This window comes from Puntigrus tetrazona, chromosome 12, assembly GCF_018831695.1.
Source record: "Puntigrus tetrazona isolate hp1 chromosome 12, ASM1883169v1, whole genome shotgun sequence".
Classification (NCBI taxonomy): domain Eukaryota; kingdom Metazoa; phylum Chordata; class Actinopteri; order Cypriniformes; family Cyprinidae; genus Puntigrus; species Puntigrus tetrazona.
The window spans coordinates 5,902,341-5,922,034 of NC_056710.1; the positions used below are offsets into that span (position 1 = coordinate 5,902,341).

At 40.6% G+C, this 19,694-nt stretch overlaps 1 protein-coding gene across 5 annotated transcripts in view; it reads left to right on the forward strand.

Annotated features, from left to right (window-relative positions):
* Positions 1-19,694, forward strand: part of becn1 (beclin 1, autophagy related) — a 66,535-nt gene that overhangs the window by 15,389 nt on the left and 31,452 nt on the right. For 4 of the 5 annotated variants that reach the window (XR_006252205.1, XR_006252206.1, XM_043253407.1 and 1 more), the window contains exon 4: positions 10,487-10,545. Coding sequence is in view for 2 of the 5 variants with exons in the window: in XM_043253407.1 (XP_043109342.1) it covers positions 10,487-10,545 (59 nt within the window). In the remaining 3 variants the exon portion in view is untranslated. Of the gene's footprint in view, positions 1-10,468; positions 10,546-19,694 lie in introns of all 5 variants that reach the window. The other variant, XM_043253410.1, reaches the window with a different exon arrangement.

Consider the following 19,694-nt stretch of genomic DNA (forward strand, 5'->3'; position numbering starts at 1 on the left):
GCTCCCGCCCGCATGTAAACATTAAAACTGCACAAATGACGCTTCAGAACTGAAGTTCCAGACTTGTGGCTGCTGTATGCAAGTATTTAGCTGCATTTGTCGCAGCTCGCAAAGGAAAGGTGCTTTCCATACCGTCACATACTATAGAAAAACATTTACAAATATCGGATTTCCCTTTGTTTGGCTTTGTAGTTCTGTATGTTCCTTTCTTTAATAATGAACTAATATCTGTAGCACTAAGCGCTCCACCTGTGTCATGCTCTTCAGACATTTTGCCTCGGTGTGGGTCTATGGTCTTTGTTCCTCGCAAGAACCACGTGAGAATTTACGTTATTTTGAGTTGTTCTTGTTGCTTTTGTGCAGCAGATAAATAATATTTTATTTCTTTTTAACAATTTAATTTTAAAATATTTCCATTTTGCGGGAGTCCCGCAAATAATTTTATTCTCCCGCAACCCGCACACACCAGGACCTTACCGCCCGCACCCGCGTTCACATATCAAATTTCGTCCCGCGCCGCACTGGGTTGCGTCGGGTCCCGCGAGACCCGCGGTACTCCCGCGGGATTGCAGGTCTCTACCAGGAGCCTCTGAAAATATTTCAGTGGGACCACCGTCCTGCCCTTAAACATATTCAAGAAGTTCAACACTGAGTCTGTTCGATCGAATCCATCTCCATCCCAAGAAAAGAGATCCTCTGTGACAGAGTTTGCTCTTCTCCTGGTTGACCCAAAACCCCAAGATTCAACCAGGCATCCAGAGACCGAACTAGCGGCTCAAGCGGAACCACCGACGTGCAGGCGATGGGGCATCGAGGGGGAACGTTGGTTGGCTCGTTTAGATACACTCGATGTAGATTGGTCTACTGACCGACTGAAAGGGGACTAGGGTTACATACGTAACAGAGACATTTTTTTGTATCAAGTGTGCAATCTGTTAGTTTCTCAATTTGTTGTGCATCATTGGGCCAGGAAGAAATATAGAGCCAAGTATCATCTGTCCTTGTACTGAACCTTGAGGTACTCCAATTTATATCAAGTATATGAGGAGGTATCATATAAAATATCATAGGCAGTCAGATAAATACGATTTGAACCACGCTAAGGCCCATCCACTAATGCCAACATAGATTTCTAGTCTATTCAATAAAATGTTGTGGTCAATATTGTTAATCAATCAATCAATCAATCAATAATTTTTATTTATATAGCGCTTTAAACAACACAGATTGTATCAAATCACTGAACAATATAAAACAGAAGAATACAGTGATAGGGATGTGTAGTGACCAGATTGAACAATTTGTTATTAAATGCGGAGATGGCCTCTGTAATCCATTTAACAATAATCACTAGAAATTAAGTGTCCCCAACAAAGAAAGCCAGAGGCAACAGCGGCATGGAGCCAAAACCCCATCCATAAAAAAAAAAAAAAAACATAGGAGAAACCAGACTCAGTTGGGCCAGTTCTCCTCTGACCGGACGCCCAGCACTTAACTTCCAGTTCAATTTTAAACACAGCTGTGTCAGATAGTGTAAATGACTTGTGTGCATGCAGTGTGTGTGCATCAGGATCTGGTGATTTGTCCACAGAGCGCATCTAGGTGTTCTGGTCTCTGATGAACATAATCTCTGGGTGCTGATCCACCATCTAGTCTGGATAAAAACAAGACTAATATTAGCGTAGATGCCATTCTTTTTATGATGTCACAAGTACATCATGTTTTAGGAGTAGTGTTCCCGGTTCCAGCTGATCTAATTAATGCAACCTAAAAATCTTTTAATGGATTTCAATAATAAAAGTGTGTTGGTGTGTTATGTGTAGGCTAGGTTAAAAAGATGTGTCTTTAATCTAGATTTAAACTTGCAGAGTGTGTCTGCTTCCCGAACAGAGTTAGGGAGATTGTTCCAGAGTGTAGGTGCTAGATAGGGAAAGGATCTGCCAAATTAATTCTAAAACCTTCTCTGTCAGCCTAGCTATTTCCCTTCATTTATCACATGTGAATCCCTGATCGCTGACAGAGAGAGATAAACTATACATGTGGCAAGGGGTACAAGTGACAATGCAAGGAGAAGCCATTTACTCACTGTAAGTAATGGAAAATTCGATGAGCTTGTAAAAATGGAGCGAACGAGTGTGAGGGAGATATTAAATGGAGCGGAAAAGAAGACAGTAATTGGTGCGTAAACTCGGGTGTGAACGATAGTGATAGTGTTAAGGTGATAGTGCTAACGCACTGCACGGGTTTAGTTTAAAGTGAGCGAAGAACAACAGTCAAATTTGTTCAAGTCAAGTTTGATAGATAGTATCAGTGGTATGTAGATAATTAAGTTATATTTGATCGCTAAAAACAGAGAGTGATAAATTCAAGAATGAAGCTACAAACAAAAGCCAGCACTTTGAACGCAGTGTCAAACTTAGTGCTGAGATCCAATAGCTCTAATAAAGATATACAACTATGATCAGATGATAGAAGCAGGTCATTTGCAGCTCTAATGAGCAATCTGATTGGAAAACTCACAAAAATACCTTTTTTTTCCTATGAAGTAATATAGTTGTGAGGATACTACCTTTTTTATTATCTTTGACAGAAAAGGGAGATTTGAGATCAGTCTGTAATTTTCCATTAATTAACCCTAAATGAAAACTTGTGCAGTCAATTCCGAAATAAAATTGATGAGTCCATTGATATTAACAGAGGTTCAGTGGATGATCTGTGAACACTTCTGAGGGAAAAGAAAGAGAAGTAATATTTTAAATGTATAACTTTATTATTATACATTTTCTATTATTTCATTTTCAATTTTTCTGTTGTTGCAATTTCTAACAATAATAGTATTACAGTGGTGTGAAAAAAGTGTTGGCCCCTCGCAGATTTTTTTATTTTTTTGTGTTTGTCACATTTTAATGTTTCAGATCATCAAACAAATTTAAATATTAATTAAAGATAGCACAAGTAAACAAAACATGCATTTTTTAAATGAAGGTTTATATTATGAAGGGAAAAAGAAAATCCAAACTCATGTGCCACCAGCAACAACTGCAATCAAGCGTTTGTCTGTTACAACATTGTGGAGGAATTTTGGCCCACTCATCTTTCAAGTCAAGTCAAGTCAACTTTATTGTCAAATATGCTCTATGTACAACATACAGCACAGATGAAATTCCTTCCCTTCTGACCTTGCAATCATGCAGAATAAAAGAATAAAGATAAAAGAATAAAAAAACTAAAGTATAATAAAATAATGGTAAAATATCTAAAATATCTAAAATATAAATAGTGCAACATTAAACATACAGACATTAAACATACAGACAAGGCACTTGTTGGAAAATTAAATTAAGTTAAAGTGAGGTAGTGCGTTGAGGTGCAAAAGTGTAGACCCTGAGATTATGAGTTTATGTGGGGGGCGGGATCACAGTCTGAGGTCTGAGGCCTGAGGCAGGGGCCAGAGGTAGAGGTGAGTGAAGGGAGAGTAGGTAGGGAGTTGAGTCTCCTGACCGCCTGGTGGATGAAACTGTCCCTGAGCCTGCTGGTTCTGGCTCGGAGACTCCGCAGTCTCTTCCCCGACGGCAGCAGGTTGAAGAGGCAGTGGGATGGGTGGGTGGGGTCTCCTGCTATCCTGGTGGCTTTTCGCGTGAGACGAACGTTGAAAATGTCCAAGAGAGGGGGGAGAAAGACACCAATGATTTTCTCAGCAGCTCTCACGATGCGCTGCAGTGTGTTACGGCAGGACACGGTGCAGGCTCCATTCACACACCGTGATGCAGCTGGACAGGATGCTCTCGATGGTGCCTCTGTAGAAGTTCTGCATGATGGGGGGTGGGGCTTTTGCTCTTTTCAGTTTACGGAGAAAGTACAGGCGCTGATGGGCTTTTTTGGCCAGTTATGCGGTGTTGTGACTCCATGACAGGTCTTCAGATATGTGCACACCCAGGAACTTGGTGCTGTTCACCCTCTCCACTACAGCACCGTCGATGATCAGCGGAGCATGCTGGGTGTGCGCTCTCCTGAAGTCCACAACAATCTCCTTTGTCTTCTCCACATTCAGGTGGAGATTGTTATCTTTGCACCACATGGCCAGCCTGCTCACTTCACTCCTGTAGGGTGTCTCATTGTTGTTGTTGATAAGACCCACCACAGTCGTGTCATCCGCAAACTTGATGAAGAGGTTAGAGCTGGATGATGGAGTACAGTCATGGGTCAGCAGAGTGAAAAGAGGGGGCTCAGCACACATCCTTGGGGGGCCCCCGTGTTCATGATGATGGAGCTGGAGGAGTTGCTGCCAGCCCGAACTGCCTGAGGTCTCCCTGTCAGGAAGTCCAGCAGCCAGTTGCACAGGGAGGAGTTGAGCCCCAGCTGGCCCAGTTTATGGATGAGTTGCTGCGGGATTATGGTGTTGAATGCTGAACTGAAGTCGATGAACAGCATTCTGACATGTGAGTCTTTGGTTTCCAGGTGGGTGAGTGCTGAGTGGAGGGCAGTGGAGACGGCATCTTCTGTTGATCGGTTAGACCGATATGCAAACTGGTAGGGGTCCAGGGCAGGGGGGAGGACAGACTTGATGTGGTGCATGACTAGCCGCTCAAAGCACTTCATGAGGATGGGAGTGAGTGCGACCGGGCGGAAGTCATTGTAACAGGAGGGAGATGACTTTTTCGGTACCGGGATGATTGTGGTGGATTTAGGGCACATGGGGACAACAGCCTGGCTCAGTGAGATGTTGAAGATGTCCGTGAGGACATCTGTGAGCTCAGCAGCACAGTCTCTCAGAACACGACCAGGGATGTTATCCGGGCCTGGGGCTTTGCGAGCATTTGTCCCTCTGAGACAGCGCCTCACACTATCAGGGGACAGTATCAACACCTGGTCACCAAGAGAAGGTGGTAGCTTCTGTGCTGGAGTGTTGTTGTCTGCCTCAAAGCGGGCGAAGAAGTTGTTCAGATGGTTCAGCAGAGAGGTGGAGCTATCACAGGTCCGTGGAGAGGGCTTGTAGTCCGTGATGGTTTGGATTCCTCGCCACAGGTTCCTGCTGTCTCTGCTGTCACTGAAACAGTCTGCAATCCTCTTTGCAGAATTGTTGTAATTCAGCCACACTGGAGGGTTTTCAAGCATGAACTGCCTTTTTAAGGTTGTGCCACTGCATCTGTCAGGTCAGGTCAGGACATTGGACTAGGCCACTCCAAAGTCTTCATTTTGTATTTCTTCAGCCAATCAGAAGTAGGTAACTTGACATTGTCTCCTTCAAGTGTTTTTAGTAGACAGCAAATTCCATGGTTCCATTTAAGTCTTACAGGTCCTGAAGCAGCAAAACAGCCCCAGACCATTACACTACTACCACCATTTTACTGTTTTACTTTATTGTTTTCTGAAATGTTGTGTTACTTTTACACCAGATGTAATGGGACACACACCTTCCAAAAAGTTCAACTTGATCAAGATGTTTTCTGGCAAAAGCCTTCATGTTCTTTTTGCTCAGCAGCAGTTTTCATTTTGGTGGTTCTTATGGTGGAGTCATGAATACTGACCTTATCTTATTCTTTTTTCACACAGAGCCATGTGGGTTTAGATTTTGTTGTTTTCTTTTCCTAAGAAAAACCTTCATTTAAAAATTATTTAGATGTGTTTGACGATCTGTTTGATGATGTTGATCTGAAATATTAAAGTGTGCAAACATGCAAACAGTGCAAAGACAAAATCAATGCAAGGCAAAGACATAATCAGTGCAAAAGTCTGATGCCTTGTGGAAAGAAATTGTTCAGCAGTCTGGTTGTGAGGGCCTGAATGCTCCAGTACCTATTTCCAGATGGGAGGAGGGTGAATAATGTGTGTGAGGGATGTGTGGGGTCCTGTGCTATATTGTGGGCTTTGCGGATGCAGCGCGTGGTGGAAATGTCCGTGATAGAGGGCAGAGAGACGCCAATGATCTTTTCAGCTGTCCACACTATCCTCTGGAGGGTCTTGTGATCCAATATGGTGCAATTCCCAAACCAGACAGTGATGCAGCTGCACAGGACGCTCTCAATGGTTCCCCTATAGAACACAGTCAGGATGGGTGGAGGAAGATGAGCTTTCCTCAGCCTTCTCAAGAAGTAGAGGTGCTGCTGGGCTTTCTTGGTGATGGAGCTGGTGTTGAGTGACCAGGTGAAGTTATCCGCCAGATGAACACCAAGGAATTTGGTGCTCTTAACGGTCTTCACGTTGGATCGATGGACAATGGAGAATGGTCACTCTGTGCTCGCTTGAAGTCAACAATCATCTTCTTTGTCTTCTCAGCATTCAAAGATAGATTGTTGGCTCTACACCAAGTTGTGAGTTGCTGCACCTCATCTCTGTATGCTGACTCATCGTTCTTGCTGATGAGACCCACCACGGTCGTTATATGATTGATTATATGATTGGAGCTGTGCATCGCTGCACAGTCGTGAGTCAGCAAAGTGAACAGCAGTGGACTGAGCACACAGGCCTGAGGAGCTCCAGTGTTGATCGCTGAGCTGAAGTCAATGAACAGCATTTGGACGTAGTTTCCTTTTGAGTCCAGATGTGAGAGGGCAAGATGGAGGGTTGTGGCGATAGCATCGTCTGTAGAGCGGTTTGGACGATACGCAAACTGTAATGGGTCAAGTGAAGGTGGTAGCTGTGACTTGATGTGCCTCATGACAAGCCTCTTGAAGCATTTCATCACAATTGGTGTGAGTGCGATGGGACGATAGTCATTGAGGCACAAAACCACAGACTTCTTTGGCACCGGGACAATCGTTGTTGTTTTAAGTCACGTCGGAATGACAGAGCTGCTTAGAGAGATGTTGAAGATATCAGTGAAGACATCAGCTAGCTGCTCTGCACACTCCTTTAGTACTCTGCCAGGAATGATGTCAGGTCCAGCAGACTTCCGTGGGTTAACTCTATAAAGTGTTTTCCTCACGTCAGCTATGGTGAAGCAGAGTACTGGGTCGTTGGTATGAGGGGTGGACTTCCTCACCTTTGTTTTATTCTGTGTCTCAAAACGTGTGTAGAAGTCATTCAGCACATCTGGTAGGGAGGCGTCACCATTGTAAGGAGGTGAATCAAAACCTGTATACTGATCTGAGAAGGGATATCCAAAGGAACAAAAGGACTTCAAAAAGAGAGTAAATACCCCACCCCAACCTGTTGTCTTCACTTTCATGTTTGGTCTCATTTGAAAGGTCTCAGTGTGATTGGTAAATTGGTCTCAATTTCACAGTAATCACTTATATTATGGAAAAGATTAAGAACTTGGTAGAACTGTGTTCTGCTGAGAAGGAGGTGTGTCCTCCTTTTGGGTCTCTGAACATGTTCCAGCCAGGTGTGACACTGGAGCACGGGAACCTAAAGGTTTTTATAACTACATTTGGTATCTCTTTGTCTGGTCTGAGTATATAAGGAAAGTGACAAAACACAACAAGGCGCGATTCTGTAGCCAGATCAGCCCGTAGTGTGGTGTATGTCCTCATACACTACACTATGTACTTTTTAAAGACCAGGTATACTGAACTTTTAAGTTTGTTTTATTTTGTTTTGTGGTGTTTTTGTACTGCTGATCAGTTGTGCAAATGTTTATCAATTATACCAATTTGGAAACTGTTCTTGCCTGGCAAAATAAATGTTAATCTTGGTTAACTTATAATATTGTCTGAAATAACTTTTCTATTAGGTTAGTGACTTCTGAGGTTTTCCACATTGTTGGCGTGCTAGGGTGAGTCAGATCAACGATCGATGGATGGAGCCGTCTTGAGATCTTGACTTCTGGCCACTAAACTGGCTTAGCATGCTATTACTTAGGGAACACATAAAAAATTACTCTTTTTGAGTCTATCGAGGAGATGGCTGCATTAAGGTAAGCGATCTACGTCGTAGCCTCTGACTAAGACCTGGACTAGCCCAGATGTGTCGTGAGTCTGTTCTGGCCAAACAAGGTCTCTAAGCGACCCAGACTCCTAACGAACGGTAAGTCAAAACTAGGAAATATTATAGTTAATTAATAATCCAAATTTAATCACAACTAGAGGGATCAGCAGTTACATTTAAGTAAATATAACTAAAATCACGAAGGATTGGAGTCAGATAAATTTATGTATAAGGTCAGTACTATAATTGGAAACCCCAAAAAATTAATAAATATTAGTGATTTTCAACGAGACGCAAAGAAAAGATCGAACACGCATTGACCTTCGACCAGGGCTTCTGGATTCCGTTCTGCAGGAAAAGGGGGACCCTTACACCATCACAGACAGGTGAAGGTGACAAGGTGAAGTCTCGCTCCTTCAGGAGAGCACATACGTTAGCGTTCATCCACGGCTTCTGGTTAGAATGTGTGGTGATGGTCTTGGAGATAGTCACATCATCAATGCACTTCACGATGTAGCCAGTCACTGATGATGTGTACTCCTCCAAGTCAATGGAATCACCGTTGGTTGCAGCCTCCCCTTTCCTAGTCAGTACACTCAAAACAGTCCTGAAGAGCAGAGATGGATCCTGCACAGTCCTGAAGAGCAGAGATGGATCCTGCAGCAGATATGGATCCTTTTTACAATGTAATGAGTACATTGTGTGTTATGGGGAGTTTTGCCAGTTCCAGTTGATCTGATTAATGCAGCCTAACAATTCTTTAACATATTTACCTAATTGTCGTGTATTACTGTGTTATGTGTAAGTCAGGTTAAAGAGATGTGTCAAGATTTAAACTAGCAGTGTGTACTTCCTGTTTCTAATAAGAACACTAGCTTCATACTCTTTGCACTTTGAACCAACTGTAGTTTGTTGATCAAGTGTGAAATCCTTAGCATTTCTGCACTTGAGCATAGGTCAGTTTATGTTTTTACGATGGAAAAATGCATTTTTTTCCCCTAATGCCATGCTGTCAAACAGCACACCTAGTTCCTTACTGACAAAGAAGAATTGTCAGAGCAGCCATCAAGTGTTAGACAGTTGTAGGTTATTATATGTGGGGTTTTTAGGGGGTTAACAAAATTATTTATTCATTTACTGATTTATTTATTTAACAGAAAGCTCCAGAATAGTCTAATCATGGAGAGTTTTTGTAGTGCAGTTGTTAAGCAGGGACACTTAATTTCTAGTGATTATTGTCGATTTGATTCCAGAGACTGTCTCTGCATTTAATAACAAATTTTTCAATCTCGTCATTATAACATCCCTATCATTGTATTCCTCTATTTATACTGTTTAGTGCTTTGACACAATCTGTATTGCTTAAGGCGCTATATAAATAAAAGTGATTGATTGATTGATTGATTATTATTTTACTGATTTTCTGGTATCGCCAACTAGCACAATATGAATCCAGTGGAGAGAGCATGCTCCAATTAAAGACAAGATAAAAGAATGGAAGTGAAACGTAACAAAACAGCACTTATGGGAAAGCGATTGCAGGCTTTCACATGTGTCTCTTTTTGCCTATCAAATGTAGTGAACACAAACTTTCCCATAAGGCATCTTCAATTATGGGAGCCTATTAACTAAAAAGTGTGCGTTTGCGGTATTAAACCTTGAGTTTGTTTCAATCAATTCAAACAAGACAGGTGTGAATACACACTAAATCACATCGTACACATGCTTATAATTTTCCACTTGTTCATCAAACTACTGTGGTAAGTCAGAATCATTCTATAAGTACAGTGAGTATAAAACATATATATATATATATATATATATATATATATATATATATATATATATATATATAAATATATATATATATATATATATATATATATATATATATATATATATATATATATATATATATATATATATATATATATATATATATATATATATATATATATATGTATGTATGTGTGTGTATGTGTGTATGTATATATGTATGTATGTGTGTAAAACCTCAAAAGGATTAACAATGCTGATTTATTTTGAAAGCCTCAAGTTACTTTTACCAAGGGTGCCAATAATTTTGACCATGACTGTAGTTTTTAGAACAGATCTAATAACAAAGTATTAAGCAAAACACTAGCAGAGCAGTGCAGAGTAGAAAACTGAGCCACTAACATCCTGAAGTAAACTGCATTGCTCAGGATAACCCTGCAGAAACCCTGGAATTTGAATTTCAACAAAATCATCCTCACTGCTTGAAGAATTAGAAAAGTTTCTATTCTAAATAAATGCCTGTTCTGTTTAAAATGTTATTCATCAAAGAATACAAAAAAAACTTTGAATACTCAAGCAACAGCCTGAAACCACTCATAATATCCTAGCAACCGTTCAAATTATATCATCAACTGCCTAGCAATCCTCCAGAGGAACCAAGCAAAAATCTTTTTTCAACCATTTTAAACTCCCAAGATAGGGAGTGACTACCACCGAAAGGCATTTTACCTTTATTTTTGTGATGAATATTACAAAAAATATTTGTCATTTGTGAATTTAGAATCTGTAATTTTAAATTCTTTTTTTTTTTTTTTTTTTAAAGTCTGTGTGTTTGTTTTAGGAAACATTTTTGGAGAGCAAACAGGATGGAGTGGCTCGGAAATATATCCCACCCGCAAGGTATGACCTTGATGACATATGTTTTGACACAAACACACATGTTCTGGTTATATAATTAACATTTAAAATATCAAAATCTTGATTTAAATGAGTTCCCCAGGTGTATGAAATATATTTGTGATTTTAGCCAGTGGAAAAGACGGCATTCTCTCCTAACACGTCTCTTATATATGACAAACAACAAATAATGTGCATCATTTTGTACAAATACTGTACAAAACATTTCTGGAACGTTTTTATTTATTTGTGCTAATTTTATTTCTTGTCACTGAAAACTTTATACATGTTTAGTCACACCAACATTTGTCATTTTATTCCTATTTCACTTTTTTTCACATTAGAAGCTGCATAAAAAGGACAGCTGTTTTTACATAGACTGTTTAATGTAGCTCAGAAGTCATGAGCACATTAATTACAATTGCATAAATAAGGGTTTGAGATTGTCAAATATTTTGAATATAGAATGGGGGGAAAAAAGGTAATTATGTTTTTAAATATGAAACTAGAACAGCCAGTAGGTCACTGAGAAAAAAAAAGCAGTTGAGTGATTGGTCTTTGAATCATTCACTCTATCTCAGATTTCTTCAAAATGTGAATTTATTTAGAAACCTACCACCGATATTGTATTGTACCAGTTTTGTGCCCTGCATTTATGGTATTGAAGTCATGGTATTGAAAGTAGAAGAGAGCACATTTACTACCCCCACCTATAATTTGTGCAGATACCTTTTGGGTTACAAGTCTTACTCTATAACCATTAGTGCAAGGTTGCCCAAAATAAGCACTATTGGCCTTTAATTGAATGAAAAAAAAGTTTAGTTTTTTTCTGTGATATTGCTTAACCACACAGTTAACTAGGCTAGCAAACACTATTTTTTAATTTTAATGTTTTTTTTTGGTCTGACCCTGCTCCCTAGTCCCACTGTCTACAGTGAGTTGAGTTGAGTAACCTGAGTTTTAATTTCAAGCACCTGCACCCCATTCTGGATCAATAACTTCACCCAGCATAAAGCACACACCACAGCTATTCAGTTTCTCGCAGCTTGTTTGCACAAAGCAGACACGTTGCCCGATCATATTATTCAAGGCTTGAACTTTGTTGACTTTTGCTATAACTCCTGTTTTCTGTGCCTGCTAGTGTGCTCACTGTGGCATATGCTTTTTCTCTGGTTCTCCAGTTCTCCAGTGGTCCTGTGTTTCCATGTTCCTGTTTTTGTTTGATTGAAAGACTGTTCCTATTGCCTCATCCTACTTTGTTATGAATAAATACTTTGTTTGATTCTAACTCCTGACTTCTAAGTTGTCATAAGGCAACCTGCTTCACTGGTTCCGTCTTCCTCACGTCCTGTCATAGCCAGTCGCATGGCCCATCCAGCGCCCTTCTCTGGCCTGGCGGGTCGCATCTCTATGTTATGGAAAGAGCTAAGGTAGCCTATGTCATGGATACTCAAATCTGGACTTTGAGATCCACTTTCAACAGACTTTAGCTCTAACCCTAATTAAACACACCTGAGCATGCTAATTAGCGTCTTCAGGATCATTTGAAAGTCACAGGTAGGTGAGTTTTATCAGAACTGACCCCGCTGCACTCCACACCACTCCTTCCCCAGCCATTCACTAAACCCCCCTTCTGAATCTGGTTCAGAGACTACCGATGGCGGAGCGACAGAGGCAGCTGACCCAGAGGTTGTGTCTGTATTTTGGCGTTGATGTGCATATAATTCAGGCATGCCCCTCATGTCCTCCTTGGCCTGTGGTGAGTGTCCAGTGCTCATCTGTTGTTAATATGCAGCTAGTTACCAGTCAATGCTACTTCTGTAGAGTCTGAGAGAGAAGCAGTCTGTCAAATTACCCAAGTGTTATGCCGGTCAACGGCATCTTCTGCACCCAAAGAGCAGCACATCCCATCAGCCATGGGATTGTGCCTTTTATCTGCTTTCAGGTGAGACAGTGCCCCAGGGTAAGGTTTATTCCCCCGTGATTTCCTGAACAAAAGGCCATGGAAGTGGAAGATGCTCTCAAGCAGGGTTACATCCGACCTTCTATGTCCCCTGTTGCTTTTTCTGGCAATGCATCGACTACTGGGTCCTCTACAAGATAACAGTTCAGGTATCCCCTTCCTCTTGTTCCAGCAGCTTTGGTGCAGCTTTGCGGCACCACGGTATTGACCATTTGGATCTCTGCAGTGCTTACAACCTTATTTTGATAAATGCGGGGGTCAAGTAGAAGACCGCCTTCGTGACCCATACTGGGCACTAAGAATATCAGGTCACGCAATATGGGCTTGTCAACGCCCCCTACGTTTTCCAAGATTTCATACATGAGGAGCTCCAGGAGTTCCTGCACAGGTTCATGATCATGTACATTGACAATATTCAGATTTATTTCCGGTGCCAGGCCGGACATTGCCAGCCTGTTGCAGAGGTCCTCACCCGTCTCCAAGAGCACCAGGTATATCTTAAGACAGGGAAGTGCATCTTCCATCAACCTTCAGTCCAGTTCCTGGGATGTAACATTGACCACAATGGTATCCAGATGGACGAGAGGAAGTTCAGTGCTATTACCTCCTGGCCCAAGCCTGCTAATGTCAAGGAGCTCCAACACTTCCTAGGATTCTCCAGTTTCATTCAGGGATACAGTACCGTCACCAGCTGCCTCACATATGTTATGCCATAAGCCCAAGTCTCTGTCCTGGAACCTCCAGGCCATCCAAGCATTTCAGGTGTTAAAGGATGCTTTTACCTCTGCTCCCATTCTAGTGCATCCTGATCCTGACAAACCCATTCATGGTGGAAGTTGATACTTCCAAAACAGGAGGTTGAGCAGTGTTGTCGCAGCAGCAGGGGGTGCTACCCAAACTCCATCTATGTGCCTTCTTTTCCTGTAAGCTGATCCTGGTGAAGCCAAAGAGGAGGTCGGGTTCCCCAGGCACAATGGACATCACTCATCCACTCAGCTCACACATCTTTGGGCACTGGCCACCCAGGGGCAAATAATATCCTCTTGCTGCTAAGGAAATGCTTCTGGTAGATGAACATGTCTAGGGATGTTAGATGGTTTGTGCGGGGCTGTGCCTTTTGTGCCATGTTGAAGAGTCTTTGCCATCTAGCAAGCTCCTGCCTCTGCCTGTTCCAAATTGCCACATTGTCATATCTAGAAGTTGACATCATAACCGACCTGCCCCCTTCCGATGGCAACACATGTGTTTGTTATTGTTGATCGTTTCTTGAAATCATGTCGTCTGATTCCTCTCAGGGGACTTCCCATGCCCATGGAATCTGCAGTGCTCCTGTTTAATCTTGTGTTCAGGATCTCAAAGGAAATTGTATCAGATTTAGGACCACAGTTTGTCTCTCAGATGGAAAGCATTCTTCTAACTCCTAGATGTCAGTCTCTCCTCAGGGTACCATCTGCAGTTGAACAGGCAGACATAGAGAAAGATTCAGGAAGTTTGGCTCTTTCTTTTAAACCATGGCCACCAGAACTTTTTTGTGTGCTTGGTTACGAGCCTCTGCTGTTTCCCTGGTTGGGGGAACCTTTGAACATCCTCACAGTGGATTACAGGTTCCAAAAGAGTAAGAGGGTCTGGAATAAGGCCCATCATCTGCTTCAGTGGGCATTCAGGTTGACAGCTGACCTACTATGCAGAGCTGAAACTTCCATCTTCTAGTCAGGGACAAAAGGAATGGTTGTCAACCTGGGATACCAGGATGCGTCTGCCCTGCAGGAAACTCAAGTCCCAAATTTGTTGGTCCCTTCACCATCAGGAAGCAGATCAACTCGGTCACCTACTCACTCAACCTCTCAGCACACTACCATGTCACTCCTTAAGCCTCCCCTAGAGCCTGGTCTTTGACCCTACTCTTATGCAGGAGTTTCATTTTGCACACTCTGACCACCTTGTGCCTTCTGGGAGAAGGAGGCCTCCACAACGCTGGGGTTTTTGCCCCTTGGGAGGGGTATCTCTTACAGATCGACCAGGTTCAATCACCACTCAATCCCAGCAGTCACTCTCACCTAAGTTTTAATTTTGAACATCTGCACCCTATTCTGGATCAATCACCTCACCCTCGTTAAAGCACACAACACAGCTCTTCAGTTTGTTGGAGCTTGTTTGCACAAAGTGTCCCAATCGTATCCTATTGACTTTTTGTTCTGACCCTGCTTCACAGTCCCACTGTCCATTTTGTTTGCTTAGTTCTGATATGCCAAATATGTAGAAATATGCCTCCTAATAGCCAACTAATTGATAATCAACCGGAAGAGTCTTGGTTGGCCAAGTTTTTATTAGTTGCTTCACGGAAAAAAATGCAAATATGGCTGAAATATGTAAGTATAAGAAACTTTAGATGGCTGGTCAGTCTAATGTAAACCTGGAGTCTAATGTAAACCTGGAGTGCTCACTTGCTCTTAAAATACTGGTCATACAGTCATTTTGGTCACACAGATAAGAGTAATATGTCTTTCTAATATGTAAAAACTATGTTTATTTGTATGTACTAACAATAAAAAACAAATAACGCTTTTGTGAAATAATGAAAGCAAACAAGTTGTGCTTTCTGCAGTCTCAGACTGTAAACTTGAGTGTGGAACAACTTGTATCTGTAGAGAGTGCACCAATTCAAATGGAAAACAAATATTCTCAGATTGTGAAATACATATGAAACATACATACAGGCACATCACTACTGAAGAGATGACAAGTCAGAGTCACCAACTTCAAAGAAAGCATCAGTTGATCAAAATATTACAATGTTAATGCAGTCTCCTTACTGTTTTTTTACTGACACATTCTTAATCATTACTTCTGTCGGTGCACTGTGGCAAGCTTTGTGTGTGTACTTGATCTCTTATTAGGTTATAGGCAATTAAAGGCTTATTATAATAATTTAAATGTTGTTTTTTTTAATAAACACTACTAGTCAACCAGAAAAATCCTTTGTCGAAGACAGCCCTACAAATATGTAAGATGTAGTCTTCATTTTTTAACTGTATTATTATAACTGTAAATTAACCGTATTGTATGTTGAAAACATGCTTTCTTTTCTTTCTATTTTAAGTGGTGGCATCTGGAAGATGGTGTAAAGCTGACACATGCATTTATAATGACCCTCTTACAGTCTGGTTTTAATGGTTACACAGATGAAAGGGTTAGACTATATCTTCATGACTGTGAAACACAAGCATATTCTTCATATTAATTTATATTTGCTGCACAGTAATTTCTCTTTCTAGAGAGAGGGAGAGGGAGAGAGAGAGAGGGAGGGATGGATGGATGGATGGATGGATGTATATCTATCTATCTATGTATATGTATATCTGTGTGTATGTAATTGAATACCACATGACATATTTAATTTAACTTGAATTAACTGTATTATCAAAGCCATGTAAATATAAAGTAGGCTATATTTATGAGTGTTAAAATCTTTAAATTTGGCATTCAAACTATGGAGGACAGAAAATGACATAAGTATAAACAAAGGAATAAATATATAAATGCAGAAATAAATTCACAAATAAATAAATGACAGCGAAAAAACATGTATAAATAAATTAGGCAATATTTTTTTTCATTTATTATTTTAAATTTATTTATTTCTACATTTATGCATTTCTATATTTATGTTTTTCAGTGTCCATATAATGCTATTATACAGAGCAAGAGCTAACATATCTATGGTGAGAGCAGCCTCGCTTAATCTTTGAAAACATGTACATTTGTTTTGAAATGTGATAATGTGTGCTGCGTTGAGAGAACGCAGAGCATAATATTTCAGATGTACCTTTAAATCATAAACAGCGAAAATGTATGTATATAGTTCACTCCAGTACATGTTTTCATGTCAATATAAAATAATTAATTTGTGTACTAGATGCTGCATTGGAGAAAGAGGAGCAGTATGTTTTTTTTTAATTGGCTGAGAGTTGAGACACTAGCAGTACTTATAACGATTAAATTAATGTGGCAAAAATACATGTAAGTTTGAGCCAAGTGTTTAATGTCATGATTGTTTCCAATAGATTTGACCTGAGCTCGAATGCTATTTGTCAGAGCCAGTCATGGAAAATAATAGGTGATTCAGCATCTGTCGGCTCACTAACAAAGGGCATAAAAACATGAACAGCATCTCCAGAACTGCTCTGCACTGCGTGAGCCTTTTACCATTGCATTAGAGTAAAACTAGCATCACACAGAAACGTAAAACTGTAAAGTTCTCTTTAAACTTGCATTACTGCTACTACTAAAATTATTAAAACAATACAAAAGCACTTTTTTAAGTAATTATCAAGCAACATTTCTTTCATGTTTTAATTTGAATAGTGATTTCCTTTGTTTGCTAAAAATAACTGAAGTTTAATTTTCAATCATTTAAAGTTTTTATTCCTCTATTTGGTAACTAGATACACAACACAGAATTTGAAAACTTCATGTGTGAACATGATCAGGATGGTTCCAGTTTTTTTTTGATTGTTTGTTTTTTTGTGTTATGTTTTAATTTAAAAAAATGTATCAAGTATCCTTTTTAAACACACACACACACACACAACAATGGCAGGCCCAAGCCATAAGTGCAAATGCCACCCCAGTTGCATCAGGAAAACAGTGCCCAGTGGGCACATGCATTTGGGCAATTTCATGCAAAAGTCAACCTTACCACGAAAATAACACCCTGTTTAAGCTGTGAATTTAGGTCTTTGTTTTACTGCATTAATGTAAATATACAGTGCATCCGGAAAGTATTCATAGCGCTTCACTTTTTCCACATTTTTTTATGTTACAGCCTTATTCCAAAATGGATTAAATTCATTTATTTCCTCAGAATTCTACACAAAATACCCCATAATGACAAGGTGAAAAAAGATTTTTTGAAATTGTTGCAAATTTATTAAAAATAAAAAAACTGAAAAATCACATGTACATAAGTATTCACAGCCTGTGCTCAATACTTTGTTGATGCACCTTTGGCAGCAATTACAGCCTCAAGTCTTTTTGAATATGATGCCACAAGCTTGGCACACCTGTTTTTGGGAATTTTTGCCCATTCCTCTTTGCAGTACCTCTCAAGCTCTATCAGGTTGGATGGGAAGCGACAGTGTACAGCCATTTTCAGATCTCTCCAGAGATATTCAATAGGATTTAGGTCTGGGCTCTGGCTTGGCCACTCAAGGACATTCACTGAGTTGTTGTGAAGCCACTCCATGTGTGCTTTGGGTCATTGTCCTGCTGGAAGATGAACCGTCGCCCCAGTCTGAGGTCAAGAGCACTCTGAAGCAGGTTTTCATTCAGGATGTCTCTGTACTTTGCTGCATTCATCTTTCCCTCTATCCTGACTAGTCTTCCAGTTCCTGCTGCTGAAAAACATCCCCACAGCATGATGCTGCCACCACCATGCTTCACTGTAGGGATGGTATTAGCCTGGTGATGAGCGGTGCCTGGTTTTCTCCAAATGTAACGCCTGGCATTCACTCCAAAGAGTTCAATTTTAGTCTCATCAGACCAGAGAATTTTGTTTCTTATGGTCTGAGACTCCTTCAGATGCCTTTTGGCAAATTCCAGGCGGGCTGCTATGTGCCCTTTACTAAGGAGTGGCTTCCGTCTGGCCACTCTACCATACAGGCCTGATTGGTGGTTTGCTGCACAGATGGTTGCCCTTCTGTAAGGTTCTCCTCTCTCCACAGAAGAACGCTGGAACTCAGACAGAGTGACCATTGGGTTATTGATCACCTCCCTGACTAAGGCCCTTCTCCCTCGATCACTCAGCTTAGATGGCCGGCCAGCTCTAGGAAGAGTCCTGGTGGTTCCAAATATCTTCCACTTACGGATGATGGAGGCCACTGTGCTCATTGGAACTTTCAGAGCAGCAGAAATTTTTCTGTAACCTTTCCCAGCCTTGTGCCTCGAGACAATCCTGTCTCGGAGGTCTAGAGACAATTGCTTTGTCTTCATGCTTGGTTTGTGCTTTGACATGCACTGTCAACCCTGGGACCTTATATAGACAGGTGTATGCCTTTACAAATCATGTCCAATCAACTGAATTAACCACAGGTGAACTCCAATTAAGCTGCTGAAACATCTCAAGAATGATCAGTGGTATTGTGTGTAGAATTTTGAGGAAATAAATAATCAATTTTGGCTGTAACATAAAATGTGGAAAAAGTGAAGCGCTATGAATACTTTCCGGATGCACTGTAAATTTCAGTCTCTCAATGTGCAAAACTGATAGAGACATACCCCAAGCGACTTATAGCTGTAATCGCAGGAAAAGGTGGTGCTACAAAGTATTAACTTAAGGGGGCTGAATAATTTTGCACACCCTATTTTTTTGTTTTTTATTTGTTAAAAAAGTTTGAAATATCCAATAAATTTCGTTCCACTTCATGATTGTGTCCCACTTGTTGTTGATTCTTCACAAAAAATTACGTTTCAAAACCTTTATGTTTGAAGCCTGAAATGTGGCAAAAGGTCACAAAGTTCAAGGGGGCCGAATACTTTCACAAGGCACTGTATGTGTGTGTGTGTGTGTGTGTGTGTGTATATACAGACGTGGACAAAATTGTTGGTACCCTTTGGTCAATGAAAGAAAAAGTCACAATGGTCACAGAAATAACTGTTATCTGACAAAAGTAATAATAAATAAAAATTCTATAAATGTTAACCAATGAAAGTCAGACATTGTTTTTCAACCATGCTTCAACAGAATTATTTAAAAAAATAAACTCACGAAACAGGCATGGACAAAAATGATGGTACCCCTAGAAAACACTGAAAATAATGTGACCAAAGGGACATGTTAATTCAAGGTGTGTCCACTAATTAGCATCACAGGTGTCTACAACCTTGTAATCAGCCATTGGGCCTATATATATGGCTCCAGGTAATCACTGTGTTGTTTGGTGATATGGTGTGTACCACACTCGACATGGACCAGAGGAAGCAAAGGAAAGAGTTGTCTCAAGAGATCAGAAAGAAAATTATAGACAAGCATGTTAAAGGTAAAGGCTATAAGACCATCTCCAAGCAACTAGATGTTCCTGTGACTACAGTTGCACATATTATTCAGAAGTTTAAGATCCATGGGACTGTAGCCAACCTCCTGGACGTGGCCGCAGGAGGAAAATTGATGACAAATCTAAGAGACGGATAA